General features: G+C 47.5%; 1 protein-coding gene across 2 annotated transcripts in view; it reads right to left on the minus strand.

Moving 5' to 3' along the window:
* Nucleotides 1–17,685, minus strand: part of PTPRN2 (protein tyrosine phosphatase receptor type N2) — a 477,946-nt gene that overhangs the window by 235,086 nt on the left and 225,175 nt on the right. For both annotated transcript variants that reach the window (XM_066385718.1, XM_066385717.1), the window contains exons 7-9: nt 8,124–8,363; nt 6,440–6,480; nt 3,228–3,607 (exon numbers count right to left, since the gene is read on the minus strand). In XM_066385718.1, coding sequence (XP_066241815.1) covers nt 3,228–3,607; nt 6,440–6,480; nt 8,124–8,363 — 661 coding nt within the window. The remainder of the gene's footprint in view (nt 1–3,227; nt 3,608–6,439; nt 6,481–8,123; nt 8,364–17,685) is intronic.

Consider the following 17,685-nt stretch of genomic DNA (forward strand, 5'->3'; position numbering starts at 1 on the left):
TGGTTCGAGCAAGGGGTTACTCGGTCTGCAGTAGCCCCATGGTCAAGGGACATATGGGAAAGCAATCAATGAACAACTAAGGTGTCTCAATGAAAAACTAATGATTGATGCTTCTCATCTCTCTCCATTCTTGTCTGTCTGTCCCTAACTACCCTTCTCTCTGACTCTCTCTGTCCCTGTAAAAAAAAAAAAGGGAATGATTATATAAAAATGTGGAGCTTCAGTATGCATTCAAAGCTATCAGCTTAACCAGACTGTTGTAAGTGGCAGGTGCTTTATGTAAGCCTCACGGGAACCACCAAGCAAAAGATTATGGTAGACACACAAAAGAGAAAGGGATCAAAGCACACAACAAATACAGAAAGTCACCAAATCACAAGTGAAGGGAGAAAGAAAAGAACAGAGGACATACAAAACAACCAGAAAACAGCTCAATGGTGGTAAGTCCACACCTATCAACAATTACTTTAAATATACATAGACTAAAATCTTCCATCAAGATACAGAGTGGTTGAGTGGGTAAACCTGAAGATACTGACTACATGCTGCCTACTGGAGACTCGCTTAGCATTAAGAACACACATAGACTACAAGTGAAGGGATGGAAAAGGAAATGCCATGAAAACAGAAACTGAAAGAAAGCAGGGCAGATTAAACTTACATCAGAGAAAATAGACTTTAAGCCAAAGACTGTAACAAGAGACCATAAAAGTCATTATATCATGATGAAGAAATCAATTTACCAAGAGGCTATCACATTTGTGAATATTTATTCACCCAACTTAGGGGCACCTAAACATAAAAGCAAATATTAACAGATCTGGAAGCAGAAATGGACAGCAATGCGGTAATATCTGGGATGTCAATGGCCCACTTTCAACAGTGGAAAGATCAGATAGAAAACAGCACAAAGATGCTGCACTTGAACTACACTTTAGATCGGCTGGACCTCATGCACACAGAATGTCCATCCAATAGCAGAGCACTCATAGGGGAGACCCGATGATGGAACACAAAGCGTTTCTTAGCAAACTGAAGATTTCAGTCTTAATTTTCAATTAAGAAGAATGGAATCATGTCAAGTGTCTTTCCCACAATGGTACTAAACTAGAAATTAATTACAAAAGGGAAACAAAAATTCACATATATGTGGAGCCTCAACATGTTTCTGAACAACCAATGGATCAAAGAAGAAATCAGAAGAGAAGTAAAAAAATACCCTGAAACGAATGAAAAGGGAAACGCAGACACACTAGCATGGGGGGCGGCAGGAGCAGCTGCGGAGGGAAGTTCATGGTGATAAATGCCTTCGTGAGAAAGGAAGAGCCAACAAACAACCTCGCTCTACACATCAAGTGACCGAAAAAAGAACCAACCAAGGTGTGGTCACAGCTGGGCTGAGAGGTCCAGGGTCAGGCACACCAGGACTGTGGAAGGCGCGGAAGCAGGAGGACCGGGCAGATGGAGGGGAGTTCTTGAGTCTAAGTGGGTGAGGTTTGTCATTAACAGGGAGGAAGTGAAACCGGAGCTGAGGTCAAGGATGAGACATTTACAAATGAAAATCTGGTTCAAGTTATGATACAAGATGCTGAGGGTCTTTAATTTGTGGTCATGGGGACCAACCTGGATAAAACTGTTTGCACCTTCTCTCGATAGGTACTTGGATTCTGTACTTTCACCAGCATTCCTCGTCTGAGTCTCAAATGAACCCACTGAACTGAACTGAAACATGTCTGACTCCTGCTGGGAAACACTGCCTGTGTTTATTGTGAAGGCTCTCCCTTCCCTGAGCACCCAGGTCCCCTCCCCACTGCCGCAGGCGCTGGGATCTGTCCAGTTTCTCGGGTGGGGGCACTGAATCTAGAAAGGCCAACAGCAAACAGACAAGCTGGGACTAGCCCATGATTTGGGCCTGAAGACCACAGGTCATGTTCTTGTCTCGGACATTACCCAAAACTACCAACTAAGCAGTCAAGAATTTTAGATTTGGGAAGTGTTTTTGTTTCTTTTTCTCAATATTGTTTAATATATAAGCATCCAAGATTGTTTTTAGTTACTGGGGCTATATCCACTCCACCTACAATCTTCACAAATGACAATAAATCCATCAAGCCAGAGATAGTCTTGTAAGACAAGCCAAAGAGATGAACGGGGACCCAGCAGGAAGCTTGTCACATGCAGGAAGGACTGTGTGGAGATGGCAGCTGTTTTCTGAACAGAAAGTTAGAATATGTTGTGGGAGACATGGTCAGTGAAGAAGAGACTGCACTGACACCCGAGATGCAGAACCTTCCACAGCATTCTTCAGGGTTCTGTTCCCCAACTGGAAGGAGAAAGAGGAAAGATGTGCATGTTACCCGCCACACCCCTTTCTGTGTCCTGGCGGCGCCACCCCTGAGAGCAGCGGGGTATGGGCAATGGCCAATGGTGGTGGGAGAACAGGTTAGAGGGCACTGTCTCCTAGCTCGGGCCCTTCCCCTCCACTTCACTGGCTCCCGGGGACACAGCTGGTCACTCCTGAGCACAGGGAGCTTTAATTTCTGAGTTTGTGACAGGAAGAGGGTGGGCAAGTGCCACCCTCAAAGGCCCTAAGGAGGTGGACTCCCAGGCCTCTGCACCAGCAGAAGGGGAAGCTGAGCGGGAAGAGAGCGGGCGAAGCTGGTCTCAGTGGAGCATGAATCCGGGGTGCCGGGCAGATGGAGACATGACTTCTGAACTTTCCTCCAGACTTCAGGTCCGCAAACCCTGTAATTCACCGCTGGTGAAGGGTGGAGCCACGCTGGCGTCGGGGATGGGGGGGGGGGCATTTCTCTCATCAGCCACTCTGACCCACCGCGTGAAGAGTGGTGCTGTGGGAACTGGGGCCTGAACCACCCATGTGATTGCCTGATCACCACGTGCGCGGCTTGACCACCCACGTGCACACCTGTGCAGCTCCAGCACTGCTTCCACAAGCCCCGCCCTCCGCCGTCTGACTAGCAGATGACTAAGTGAAGATGAAGGAGCTGGGGAGGAGTTTATTTACTCGAGAATTGCCCTGGACTTTGGGTCCCCAGCTCAGAGGCCCTGGCAGACAGGACGACTGCTCCCAGCTGGCCCACACTTGAGACGCCAGACGCCTCCATTTGTTTCTCCAGTGAGGACAAGAGAAAACAGAAGCATTTCCCCACTCCAGCGAGGAGCCAGGATCTTGGGCACCAGAGAGAAAGACCAGAGCACCTACTCACTCGTTTTCCGTCACGATGTAGCCATACTCCTCCTCGGGAGACTTGACTTCCAGGCGCAGGCTGTCGCCGGGGTGTCCCCGAGCCCCTGCTCCCAGGCGCGGATCCTCCTGCGTGGGCCCCAGGATCCAGTGTGGGAACTCCCCAGGCCCATCAGCCCTGGGCTCTGAGGGCGGCAGCCTCTCCAATAGCTCTTTGGAGTAGGTCTGGCTCTTCACGTTCTCCACCCCGGCAGTATCCTCCTCTGAGGACAAGGAGGCCTCGGGGTCCTCCGACTTCTTGATGTCTGTTTTGGAGGACTCCAGAGGATGTGGGGGCCCAGGCAGGACTTGAGACCCAGGATCCTGCAGGAGGTCTCCGAGTCTGAGGCTCAAAGGGTTGACCTAGAAGGAAAGGAAATTCACATGAGATGATACCTAGGAGAAAAACTGTCAACTTACACAATGAATGGGCCATTTGTGACAAAGTCATTCACAGGGGATAATAACAGGCAACTTGAAAAGTTGACATAGGCAAAGCTTTTACAGCCTATATTTAGAGTTCCATCTAGAAGAAAAATTTCAACCAAGTGGAAGACACATATCAGAATCACTTTATAATGTGTTCTCCCTTCCTCTCTCCTCCCTGCCTCTTGTGCACAAATACACAACACCATCCTGGAGACTCAGCTTGTACAATCATGTAGGTTTTCAGCATCTATATGTTAAAAAAAACCCTGTGATTCTAAGACCCCATCCTACTTTCAAGGAACAATGAATAGCTAATCATACAAAAACAACAATAACAGTTTACATTTGCTGAGCTCTCACACCATACGCAGGCTCTACATCCGATACTTCCACGAGTGACACGCTGAACCCTCATGATAGCCCTGAGTCAGGACCTGCCATCGTCCCCCCACTTCACAGCAGTGAGCAGTCCCAGGGGCATGTAACTGCTCCCTAATGACCCCTGGGGGACATTTGGTCCTTACATGCGAATGCTTGCCCCTCCACCCCAACCCCGCGTCCTGGACAAGAGTGTGCTCAGAACCACTTCACTGACGTCCTGACTGATGGACACTGTCTAACAACACTCAGTGCACATTCTCTCCTTTAATTATCACCCCGACTAAGAGTGGAGATCTGAGTTTATCTCCCATCTACAGCAAATGGGGCTCACAAAGGTTAAGCATTTGCACAAAATCCCAGGAGTGATTGGCAGCCCAGAATTAGAACTCAGGTCTAACTGATGTCAGAGATGCAGTCACTGGGACACCCTCAGACAGCCAGTACTGACCCCTAAGGGCACAACTCAGTCCCTTGGTGGCTGGTGTTGGAGCCTAGCAGGCCGAGGACTTTCCATCCACTCAGGGTATTTCCCTTCTCCCTGTGAAATTACATCTACAACATTATACTAGATAAAAATAAGAAAATTGGATTTCTTTACAACTCACTTCATCAAAACACATTAACTTAGGAAATTAAGAAAGGACTATAAGGGAAATTAAGTATTTCCGTTTTGACTAAAAGTTATTCCTAACTTTTCCTTTTGTGGTTTGGAATATTTAAAGAAAATAGTTTGATGAAAACATTTGCTCAAATTTGGGTCCTGAATGACATTTCAGTTACCAAATAGGGATGGAACAGCATCTTCAGGCTTTTGAAAGAAAGATGTTCTCACTTAATGGTGTTTTATGTGAGGAGGGAACTAATTGAATAAATAAGAGCTAAGAAAATACAACACTCAAGTGCCTTTTTGGAAAAAATTGCTTGAAGATGCAGCCCAGGTAGCAGAGGAACAAATCGGAACCCTGCTCAGGATGGAACCGCTGCAGTGGAAGAGCCTTGGGTTCTCGTGGATGCCGGGCTCGGGACCCGGCAGGCTGGGGCGCGGCCTGAGACCCAGCCTGGCCAGCGCTCAGCCACATTCCTCTCTGTTCCTCCTCTTCATACAGTAGGAAATGTGCCTTGGATACCCCACTCCTCCACTCAGACTACCTTGCCATTTCTGAAGGACATTTAAAAGAATCGTCAACTCTACTTGCTAACAGGTGTTGAACCAAAAACTACCTGATAAACTGACAAGAAAAGTACTAACCAAAGTTCTTTTCTTCCACATCACAACAATTGTTTTGTGAAGCCACATAAGGTCGTTGTCACTGCTTATGAACTGATTTTCTGCATCTGGGTGAGACTTGTACTAATGAACCGGGGGTTTTAATTAGGAAAAACCAACAAACCATTTGGGGAATGGGTGTTATCAGTGTCTAAGCCCTTTTCCAAATTGCCTTCTTGACTGGTGCTGTCTGCCAGGCAGGAGGCTCTGTACCTCAGCCACCGACCACACCTGACACAGGACCACTGGAAATGTGGTGAGCACGTCTAAGAAACTGAATTTTCCATTCACTTAATTTTAGTGAGTTTAAGTTCAAGCAGCCACATGTGGCTCGTGGCTGCCTCACTGAGCATTGCAGGCATAAAGAGTGAGAGCCTGTCAACGTCCCTGTTGAATGACCCTCGGAGATCAGTCCATGGAACAGTCTCACATATGACTCACTGGTGTCATGTTATCATCCACTTCCCTGAGTGGGAAATTCTAAGGCAGGGGTCCCCAAACTTTTTACACAGGGGGCCAGTTCACTGTCCCTCAGACCGTTGGAGGGCCGGACTATAAAAAAAAATTATGAACAAATCCCTATGCACACTGCACATATCTTATTTTAAAGTAAAAAAACAAAACGGGAACAAATACAATATTTAAAATAAAGAACAAGTAAATTTAAATCAACCAACTGACCAGTATTTCAATGGGAACTATGCTCCTCTCACTGACCACCAATGAAAGAGGTGCCTCTTCCGGAAGTGGGGCGGGGGCTGGATAAATGGCCTCAGGGGGCCGCATGCGGCCCGTGGGCCATAGTTTGGGAACCCCTGTTCTAAGGAATGTTAATTTTCTTCTTTGTATTAACCATTTTTTCATATTTCTATAGTGGATAAATATTACTACAAAATCTGAAAACACGTATTGGTATGTGTCTCACTAAACTTAATTTAGCATGTACGGTTTATACTTTTCTCAATTTGAGGATTATAAGGGTTTTTTCATCCTTTCCTAGAAAACAAAACAAAACAAAAATCCTTTCGTATTTCATAACCATTCCCAAGCCACGGATGAGATGAGCAATCCAGCTCTGGGTTTCACGGGAACTGGCACACAGAGATGTGGCATCTCACCTCTTCCTGAGTTCGGGCATCACCGTCCTGCTCTCTGTTATCTGTGAAAGACAGGAATGTCATCAGAATCCCTCTCAGGAATGTCATCGGCCACCGACACTGTTGCCATCCTCATTTCTACTAGAACGTACCCTTTTCTGTTCACGGGACAAGCTCTGTGCTCCACACACTTCATGGAGGAGGAGTGGCCACCAGCTGACCGGCGGCCAGCCCCAGGGACCCATGTGTCCCCTCAGTGCTGGCTCAGACGGGAGAAACCCGCTATGCTGGGAGTGGTTAATAGTTATGCAAAAGTAAAGTGAGGCCCTGGCCGGTTGGCTCAGTGGTGGAGCGTCGGCCTGGCGTGCAGGGGTCCCAGGTTCGATTCCCGGCCAGGGCACAGAGGAGAGGCACCCATCTGTTTCTCCACCCCTCCCCCTTTCCTTCCTCTCTGTCTCTCTCTTCCCCTCCCGCAGCCGAGGCTCCATTGGAGCAAAGATGGCCCGGGCGCTGGGGATGGCTCCTTGGCCTCTACCCCAGGCGCTAGAGTGGCTCTGGTCATGACAGAGCGACGCCCCGGAGGGGCAGAGCATCGCCCCCTGGTGGGCAGAGCGTCGCACCCTGGTAGGCGTGCCGGGTGGATCCCGGTCGGGCACATGCAGGAGTCTGTCTGACTGTCTCTCCCCATTTCTAGCTTCAGAAAAATACAAAAAAAAAAAAAAAGAAAAGTAAAGTGAGGTATTTGACCCAAACCATCTCAAGTTCAAGTGTCTTCAGAATGCACTGATGGGTTATTACTTGTGGTGGTCACTTCTCTGAATCAGGGTCCTGCCTGCAATATCTCCCAGTACACAACTCACTACACACCCCCCTCAAACCCAAACAACCACAAACCTGGCACCTTCCAGCCCTTCCCAGCTCTGGGTGGGGTATCTGTCCATTTCATCGCTGATTGCCTCACATACCCCTTGTCCAGGTGGAGGCTGGTGTCCTTTCTATGCCCCACCTATCAGTGGAGCCATGTGCCTGCTTCCACACAAGCCCCTGTCCCAACCCACAGAGAGACATACACCTATGCCCTGTGCTTCCCCACACGTTCTTCGTGTGCCTGTGTGCCAGGCACTGAGCTACACGCTTCAGTGTGACTCCAATGACTCTGAGAAACAATCAGACATAGAGGTAAGCAGAGGAGCCCGAACCTGCCCAAGGGTCCAGCTGCCGTGTGTGCTGTGTGTATGCACATGTGTACATGGGTGCATATGTGTTCATGAGTTCATGTTGGGGGACTCAGGACCTATGCTCTCCCTGGAGCAGCCTTGAAGGGTGGATAGGAGCCTCAGTCAGACATGCAAACTAACCCTTCTGACTGTATTGGTCAAACATTTGACTACTTTCACTCTCACACACAATCTGAACAAAAGCACTCCCCATCAGCCCTGTCTCCTCTGATCCTGAACCTCAGAGTAGAGGAAGCCTGTCTCCTTACAGAGCACTCTGCTTTCCAACATAATTACTTAGGCAGGCTTAGCTGCTAAGAAAGCTCTTAGAGGCAGAAGTTCACCCCGATGAAAACCATGAGTACAAACTCCCACCTGCCCTGCAGAAAGAATGCACTGCAGTTTTGGGGAAGCTGAGTGTCCACTCCTCTGGACCTGGTCCCGCCCTATCCACCACAGTGTGATGACCCAGGACCGGGGCAGCTCACCTAGCACACTGTCCTTGTCCTTGCTGCCATCTTTGAATAGTGCTGCTTCTGGGATGTGTGCCGGCTCCCTGGGTTTTCCTCTGGCTCCTTGCCAGGGACTTTCCCGCTCTCCTTTTGCAGCTGCCCCCTGCATGGCATCGGCAATCACATGGGCCACTATGTCGAGATTGAGGGGGCCCAGCATCTCCACATCAACCTGGTGCTTTCTTGGGTCCTTCAGGAAATTCTGAATAGGTGCTCCTAGAGGGCATACACACACACAGAAACACACACACATGCAGATAAGCCACGCAGAGCCTTGTGTGGCACCCTCCCACAATGACAGGCACAGGCGGTATTCGTAAACACCTGTTACATTCGTTGAATCTGAATCACAGGCGACCCTCCGGCCATCACCATGGCTCAGCATATAAAACGTGACTATGGATGCGGGACCCATGAGGAATATGAGCTGAGTCAATGGCCTGATTTGGAGGGTGGAAAGCAGGCCTCTGATAAAATAGCTGCAGTTCTGTGGCCAGGAAGAGAAGCTGAGCACGTCCAGTACAGTCTTCCGGCCACAAGGAAGGGTGATGACTACTTCCCGCTCCCTTGTGAGAACAACAGCGCATCTAAAGGGTGGCCCAGCACAGTCTCCCACCTGTAGCGCCACGAAGTCTGACAATCGTCTCTCCCATAGCTTTGTCTTGTCTGCACTGGCAGAGAAAAGTCTGGTGTGAGCTCTCTGGCCACTGTGGCTGATATGTCATTTACACGACATGTGCAGCCCCAGTTTACACACATGCTGTGTCTGAGGTCGATCTGTACGTCAATGTGAAACTCAGAAGGCCTTTCTCCTGAAACAGCACAAGACACAGCTTCAAAGCCCTCCTCAGATCCCTGCTGGGGGCAGGCAATAAAGAAAAGCCACTGTTTGCAGTGGCCAGAGGGACTCATGCTTTTCTGTGGGGGCCAGAAAAGCAGGGGTAGGGTGATGTGGGACATGCAGGGGCCAGTCTCCCTCACGGCTGCTGCCCTTGTCATTGCAAGGAAGGCTCCCGCCACCAACCAGACCATGCAGGGGGGCGGCGACAGCACTCTACAGGAGCCTGTGCAGGGGGTGCTCAAAAGTCCATGTGCAGGTTCCCAGGTCACCAGGGCCCCTGGACAAGAGATGGCTTCCCATAGGCAGGGTGGCCGCTCGACCTGAGACCAAGCAGACAGCAGGGCATTTTGTGTAGAGGTCGCTGAGGTTCCCACTGGAAGAACCTGGCTGGGCCCTGCTGGTATTTCCTGGAAATCCAAAAAGGCCACCAAAATAGACCAACTCGAATAAAATATAAGACATGACCTGACAGGATTCCAACCAAAAGGACCCTCTAACAATGCAATTGCTTCCAGGAAAAAAAAGGAAAAAGCCCAACACCCTTTAGAGCAGTGGTTTTCAACTCTGGACTACAGACTGGTGCTTGCCCGCCAGGAATTTTGTGCTGGTACACAGAATAGTTAACCACTCTGATGTCATATAAAGATTTCTAGCGGACAGGCACCAGTCTGTGGCCCAACGGTTGAAAAACACTGCTCTAGGGCAAGGGACACTTCTCAAGTTCCTATCTACATGGTGTCCACCATGCAACAAAAGCAACAGACACACAAGAATCAGAAAACATGTTCTGCCATTGAGACCACAGCAGTCAGCATTAGAACAAGGGGATAAGGATGACAAGGAGCTATTATTATGTTGGCAGAACAGGCAACCCCAGCAACCATAGCAAGAAGTGGGGGACTCTTTGAGTGAAAAGCACAGTATTTGAAATATGAAAACTCCCTGGATGACCTAAGAGGTGGGTTTGGATGATGGAGAAGGAAGGATTAACAAACTTGAATACAGACAATGCTGTCACCTGGAGGGCAGAGAGACAAGGATTGAGAGGACTGAACCCCAGTGACCTGCAGGATGGTATCAGATATGACACTGTGAGTGGACTACAGGAGGAAAAAGAGAGAGGGAATGGGACCAAAATAAAATATAAAACAAAACAAAAAAAGCTCCACAAATTTCCCCAAACTGGTGAAGAACATTAACTTAGAGATTCAAAGCACTCAGTAAAATCCAAGAATCAATACAAGGGGTGGCACACAATGTCACTTACACTCCAAATTCTGAAAACAGAGGGAAAAAAGGCACTGTGGCAGCCCAAGGTGAAGAACACAGCACATGCAGAGCTAAGTGGACAAGCTGGGCTGACTTCTTAAGAAAAATGGACATCACACGATATATCAAATGTCTTGTAAGACTGACATATTTGATATAATATGTTATTTATCTGATAACATACATATGAATGACACATTTGAAGGGTTCAAAGAAAAAATGTTTAACTCAGACATCTATCTCCACTGAACATATCCTTCAAACATGAGTGTGAAAGAAAGACATTTTCATGTTACACAGAGAAAGCTGTGTGATCCGTCACCAGCAGGCCTGCACAACAAGACACACAACGGAACCGTGACATGTTGTAAAGCAATGGCACCAGGTAGAAATTCAGAGTCACGGGAAGGGCTGAAAAGTTCCTGGAAGGGTAAATAAGTGAGTATACAGAAAAAACATTTTAGAAATTTTTATTGATTGATTTTAGAGAGAAGGAGAGAAAGAGAGGAACATCATTTTTTTTGCTCCACTTATGGATGCATTCATTAGTTGATTCTTGTATGTACCCTGACTGGAGATCGAACCCGCAAACTTGGCATATCGGGACGACACTCCAGCCAAACAAGCTAACCAGCCAGGGCAAAAAGACTATTTTTTTTCCTCCCATTAATTTCTCTAAAAGAAAACTGGCTGTTAGAAAATTTAATAACATTTTAATGCCGGGTTTATTGGCCTCTGTAAATGTAAGCTACACAGCACAACAGAGCAGAAGGCAATGGGGACTGTGCTCTGTGAGGTTTATCTGCGTGAAGCAGTAGAATAATAACAATGAGTTTCAACAAAGGCTCTTCAAATCAAAACCATTTCAATAGAGAAAAACAAGTATTTTTTAAAAAGATGACAAAACAAGAAAAACTCTAAATGACTTTTCTCTAGGAAAAAATATATATAGGGCTGAGCGCAAGTAGATTCACAACTGTAATACAAATAAATAATGTTATAATTAATAAATAATACAAGAATAAACTGCTTCACATACTCATAACTGAAAACGTATTTTTGCCCACTCCTGTATATTAAAAACTCTTACAACAATAATCAATAATAATAAAAAACCCACTCCAATAAAAAGAGGAAAAAGGAGTTAAACAGAAACTTCACAAAGGAAAATACAGCAATGGCTGGCAAGCACATAAAGGAGCGCTCAGTGTCATGGGCAGTCTCTGAGGCTGACTGAAAGCCCTCCTGGCATTTCTGTGCTGTTGGAATTATTAGACTAAAGGCAAGAACAAACTCTGGGGAGGCTACGGACCAACAGAAACTTCCATGCTACTGGGTGGGGGGATGAAATTTTATAGCTTGGGGAGATAGTCTAGCGATTAGGTATAAAGGTAAGTACACACCTGCTGTCTACCTGGAAAGTGCACCATAGATGTCTTCCTTAGAGATGTTAAAGCCTATGTCCACAAAAAATCTGTGCAGGAATGTATGCTGCAGCCTTGTTCATAAGAGCTAAGAAACGGAGACTCCAACAGTCCAACCGCCCATCAGCAGGAGACCAGATGAACAATGTGTCGTGGGTGGTTCATGCACATGAGCAATGATGGACTACTGACACGAGCAAAGAGGGCAAACCTGAGAAGGGATGTGTTGAGCAAGCACCCCTGTGTGATGTGAGCCCAAGACCTTGTGGAGCCAATCTGGGCATGGAAACCAGAGCGGCGCTGTGGGTGGAAGCAGGCGGGAGCAAGAAGAGACTCTATAGGATGATGGGACGTCTGACAGGTGTTAGTTCCATGTGTACACATGTCGGAACTCACCATTTGTTCTTGGGATATGTGCATCTCACAGTATGCAAATTCCCCACCCCACCAGTGATAAGTTTGAGGGGTCCCATTTCTGAATGTGGAGGGGTAAGCTATCTTTCTTTTCTTGAGTATTTAATGCTGGACTCTCTGGTTCCTAAATGAAGGTTCATTCAAGATGGTCACTCACATGCCTTTATTCCCTCAAGCACCACGGCATGGTTCAGCATCGACATACTCTTCATGCGTGGCCTTGCCCAGGAATCCTCTACACTAAATGGGTGGGAGTTATTTTCTGCTTCTTGCAAGTTAAGAATGGTAGGCTTTTTATGTTTTTAAAGTTCCCTTCTTTTGGAGCTAGAGTTGCACACCTCATCCTGGTGGCCTCTCCCCTTTCTTCCTCACCAGCAGGCATGAGGAAGTTCTGATGCTAATGATCAGCCACAGGCACCAGCAGGTGAGCACTTGATATTAACCGGGGCACAGAGCACCCGCTCTTGGCTACAGCCAACGTCTATCCCGCACAAGGTAACTAGATGGTGCAGACCACAGTGTGTCAGATTGCTCAGAAGTAGCTCTATCATACACCCCCATGTCCTATCACCAGGGCTCTGCCTCGGAGTCAGGATAGGCTTCTCAGTCAAAGTAAGCCTACTCCCCAGCACAAAGAGCGACAGGAGACAGGCCTTCTCAACACTCAAGGACAGCAGTCAGAGCCTACTGTGAGGTTTCTGAGTGAGGAGTGTAGCCTTGGCTTCTGTTTAACCGTGTGTTTCTGAGGCTCTAACATATGGGGCTCCCAGGGCCACCAGGTCCTGGAGACAACCAATCCAGAGCCCACACCAAGCCTCTACAATGGGCCCTCACAGTCCCTGTTGGCTGCCATCTGGCCGCTATCACCCAGCACCGGGTCCTGACTTGGGGCAGCCTGGCAGCCCCATGGCTGCTGGAATCAGTTCTGAGCCTCTGAGCCATCTCCCCGCCCAGCTCCTGATGAGAACATTTATGCATGGGAATCTTCTCCCATTCAAACACTAAACCACACTGAATTATCTCAAAGGTACCACTGTCAGTCATTTGAAGACGAACAGAAATGAAGGAATCCTTTTTTACAAAGTTCAGTTCATCCAGTGGACAGCAGAGGTACCAAGCACAGAGTACAAATACCACGTGCATCAAAGTGGAACGTTCTTTTGTTCCATCTACAGCACCATATAATTCTGAGATCTGCCAGTTTATAATGACATTTAAGTAGCTTTTGGTGCCCAACTGGGCTCTGTCAGAGCAATTACTTGAAATGTCAGGACATCAAATATGTAAGGCCAGGAGTAGATCAGCTCACAAGCACAAGTGTGACAGGCCTGACCTACTGAAATTTTATATCTTAAAAGGGTCCCCCAGACCCATATTATAAGCCTTAGGGAATAAGCAATGGTGTGCAGAACACCCCACTAAGAAACTGCTCCAACACAAGATGTGGCACACTCACAGCAGCTATTGCTCCTATGCTTTATCACCATGTATACAGGAGACTACAGTTTAGCCACGTCCAAATGCATGTCACAACCATCATCACCATCATCACCATCACCATTATCACCACCACCCTCATCACCACCACCATCACCACCATCATCACCACCATCATCATCATTCCCTTCACCATCACCATCGTCACCACTGTAATTATCATCATGAGGAATTGACTGTGCTCCTTTTGTTTAGAGAACATATAGTTAATTTATTTTACGGAGCCCAACTCTCAGGTATTTTCCAATGATTCAGATAGATTCAGAAGGAGCTTATTATTTTATTCTGTCCTCATTTGGGCCTTAACCTGGGAGACATAGGCATGTCATATGTCAGCTTCCTGCCTATTTTCACTGAAAACAACACTAGTACAGTAAAATGTGTCCTGCTTCCGAGTTGAGGAGCTGAGGGTTTGACAGCTCAGTGGCTAAATGAGAGGTGCTGATCTGCCACCTGGGTGACAGGTGTCCCTGCTTGGGTGGGCCATCTGTTTTGTACTCATAGAACTCTTGCGTACCCAGTCCAACCCTCTCTCCATTGCATGTAATACCGAGGCTAAGAGCAAAGAGTACCAAATTAGCTTTGGCGTTAATTATGTGACTCAGTTGGTAGCAGGGCTGGCACTCAAATTGCTTTCTAAGGGGTATTTCCGTGAGATCCACATGAGCTCAGAGAGTTAACTGATGATGACACGGGCAGCAGCCCAGACACGTGCTGGTCGTACTCACCAGAATGGAATGTGAATTGTCCAAGGGTGGCAGTTGAAATCTGTATGGTAACAAAATGGGCTAAACCAGCAGAGCATTTGGATCCCACTCCAAGAAATACCTCAGGACAGGGAGAGTTGTCAACTCCCTGTCAGTACCAAAGCTGATGACCAGCGTGCATGGTTGACACCCCATCTGTAGCCAGGAGCTCAATTTGTGGTCAGGTCTAAACCAATGTGTATTTCACCACAATGTAAAAATTTTAAACATAAAAAGTGGACATGGCACTTGTCACTTCCTAAGAGTGGCCAAGTTTATATAACCGGCTTCCATGCTAATCCCAAGGTGGAGGATCTGGCCCCATGAATACACTGGAGGGACCCATGCTGGCCCTGCTTGGCGGGTGGCACATGGCACATGGCACGGAGACTCAAGAGAGGGACATTCCCTAACTTAACAGTAGTCATCTCGGGCAACCATGTATTTTTCAATCTTTATATCTGTTACACAGGTTTTATGTGGTAACTATTTATTATTTTTATAGCTAGTAAAAAAACAACAACAGATAATCATTTACAAATTCTGAGTCCCATGGCTCATGAAATGGAAGGAAAACCTTCCAGCAGGGAGCATGCCACCTGGACAGCGAACTTGGACACGGCGTCAGGTTCAGGAGCTGCACAGATGATGTCTGAATCCAGACTGCGCTGTCACCTTTGTCCTTTCCACTGTCCTACTTCACATAGGTTTTTGAGTGTTGTGTTGCTTCAAAGCTTTGAAAGGGTACAAGGTGTAAACAATGAATACATGAAGGAAGACGGACTCTTTTCCATGATGAGTTTTTACAAAGTGAACGTTTACCACACACTGTGAGCCAGTGTCTGGCACACTGGTCCCTTGTGCGGGAGCATGTGTAGGTGGGCTTTTCTGTAGTTTCATCTGAAACCTGAGCTCTGAAGGTCACAGACTATGTGAGTCTCATGCAGTTTTCACAGGCGCCTCCCTACCTGCTTGGCAGGCAACCCTCAGGGCGTCTGGGATGCCTGGCTCCCCAGGACCACGCCATCCTGAGATGTGGTGATACCCTGCCCTCCCACTCCCCCTTCCGACTCTCCTCCACCTCCTTGCTGTTGCTCTGGAGGGGACATGGGTTCTGGGGAGAGGGCTGCTGGGCCCTGTGCCTTCGTGGGGAGCCTTGCCATGGCACAGTGACTCTGAACTTCTCACAGGGCCCAGAGTGGCTCCACTGGACAGTGTGAGCACTTCCTAGGGCGTGGTATAGACTGGACTGGGTGCTGCTGTCACTGACCGTCAGGAAAGTCCCACAGTGAACTGATCTCGGGACCTCCTGGACTCAAATTTAGAGAGAAATTGGTCTTTTCTTTCTTCTTTCCTTTTTTTTTTTTAATTAGAAAAAAAAGATTTGACTTATTCATTTTAGAGAGGAGAGAGAAGGGGTTGAGGAGCAGGAAGCATCAACTCCCATATGTGCCTTGACCAAGCAAGCCCAGGGTTTCATACCATCGACCTCACTGTTCCAGGTTGATGCTTTATCCACTGCGCCATCACAGGTCAGAAAGTTGGTCTTTTCTTGTCCGTTTTCATTGACTATATCAGGGGAGCAGTCTTTATTCCCCTATTCTAGCTGACATCCCTGCCCCCAAGTGATCTTTTCTCTGCCCCCGCCCCCCACTGGCTCGACATAGAACTTTGTACACAACAGATAGAAAAAACATTTTAAATGGCAATTCAACACATTAGCATCCAGGACCAATTAGCCAAAGTAACAAAATAAGTTGTTTTCAAATCTTAATTTTGGACAGTTGGCTCTTAAGAACCCCAACTCTGTCTCAGGTGACCGGACATTGGGGCATGCCATCACCTACCCTCTCAGCCTGCAGTTTCCTCATCCGGCAAATGGGATTTAAAGTAACACCATCTTTTAAGGTTGACATGAAGAGAAAATGAGATTCTTTCTGTGGAAGAACCCACTCAGTTGCCCACTCAGCAAACACCATGTCTGGCACATGCTGGACCCTGGATGAAATGGTGAAAAGGGGACACAGTGCTGGCTTCCCAAAGCCCATGGAGATGAGCATTGGTCAGATAATCATCCAGGTATGTGACATGGATGGTTCAGCCTGCTCTGGAGGGAAGGACAGGGTGCAGCCTGGGGGTGGCATGAGGTGCAGCTCATCTTGTTGGGGCATCGAGCACTTTCCCAACAAGCAAGGTAAAATCTGACAGACAGGCTGAGTGGTCCATGCTATTGGCATGGTAAAATGAGACACAGCTAGAACACATCCCTTCTGGAAGGACATGCCACCATTTCTGAAGCCTTCTTGCTAAGCACTGAACATAGACGGTCAAGCCTCTGGACTAGATCTCAGTTCACAGGAAATACAGAGCTGCATGTGTTATTTGGGGTGTGATCAGCAAAAACCAGAATGTGGAAAATTCCACAAGATAAATGAACTTGTGTCTAAAATAAATAGACAAATAAATTGCAAAGAAAGAGAAAAGAGGGAGGAGAAACCTTCTGTAGAGTAAAATGGGCTTAACAGATGTACCCACCAACTCAATGGACCTTCTTTGTATCCTAAGTCAAAAAGAAGCAATTGTAAAGAAAATTATGGCAACTAAGAAATCTGAATGCTGACTAGATACTGAGTGCTATTAAACATTACTATCAATGCTAATATGGGGTAAGCTATTGTGGTGAGACTCACGCAAGAGCCCTTCTCTCTCAGCAGGGCCACACTGAACTGTGGGCAGGTGACATCATTTGACTGTGGGGACGGAGGAGTGAGGGTGGGTGCACAGAAGTGGCAGTGAAATCAGGACTACTGCTCACTAGAAGCTGTGGTCCATGGGGGGGCCTCATCCTACAATTCTTTTTACTTCATGATGGACTTTCTATATGACTTCCTTTGAAGCACACAGTGCAGTTGGGAAGATGCTGTGTGTAAAAAGATAACTGACTTTGCAACTTAACTCAGAAAAAAATGCCAACCAAATTATGCAATTAATAGGGGTTATTGAAAAGTGGAGACAGCATTTTCAAAGAGGATGTTAATAGGATGGGGAGGTACCAAGTGACAGAGAGACAGCGTTCTGGTGACCGCAGGATGAGCAGAGACCGTGGAGCCGGCCACTTCTATCGGGCACCAGCCGGCACTCCGGCAGACTTCCCTCCCTTGGTGGGCAGCACATTCACCTCTTCCAATAAGGACAGAGGTCCCCACAGTGGGGTTTTTAAGTTGTGGGAGACGGCACAGAAGGGGAGAAGGGGTTGTAAGACAGCACAGCCTGATATCACCCACACATAGAAGCAGGGGAGTGGGAGGTGGAGGTCAGCACCATGGACAGGGCCAGAAGGGCTCAGC

This window comes from Saccopteryx leptura, chromosome 5, assembly GCF_036850995.1.
Source record: "Saccopteryx leptura isolate mSacLep1 chromosome 5, mSacLep1_pri_phased_curated, whole genome shotgun sequence".
Classification (NCBI taxonomy): domain Eukaryota; kingdom Metazoa; phylum Chordata; class Mammalia; order Chiroptera; family Emballonuridae; genus Saccopteryx; species Saccopteryx leptura.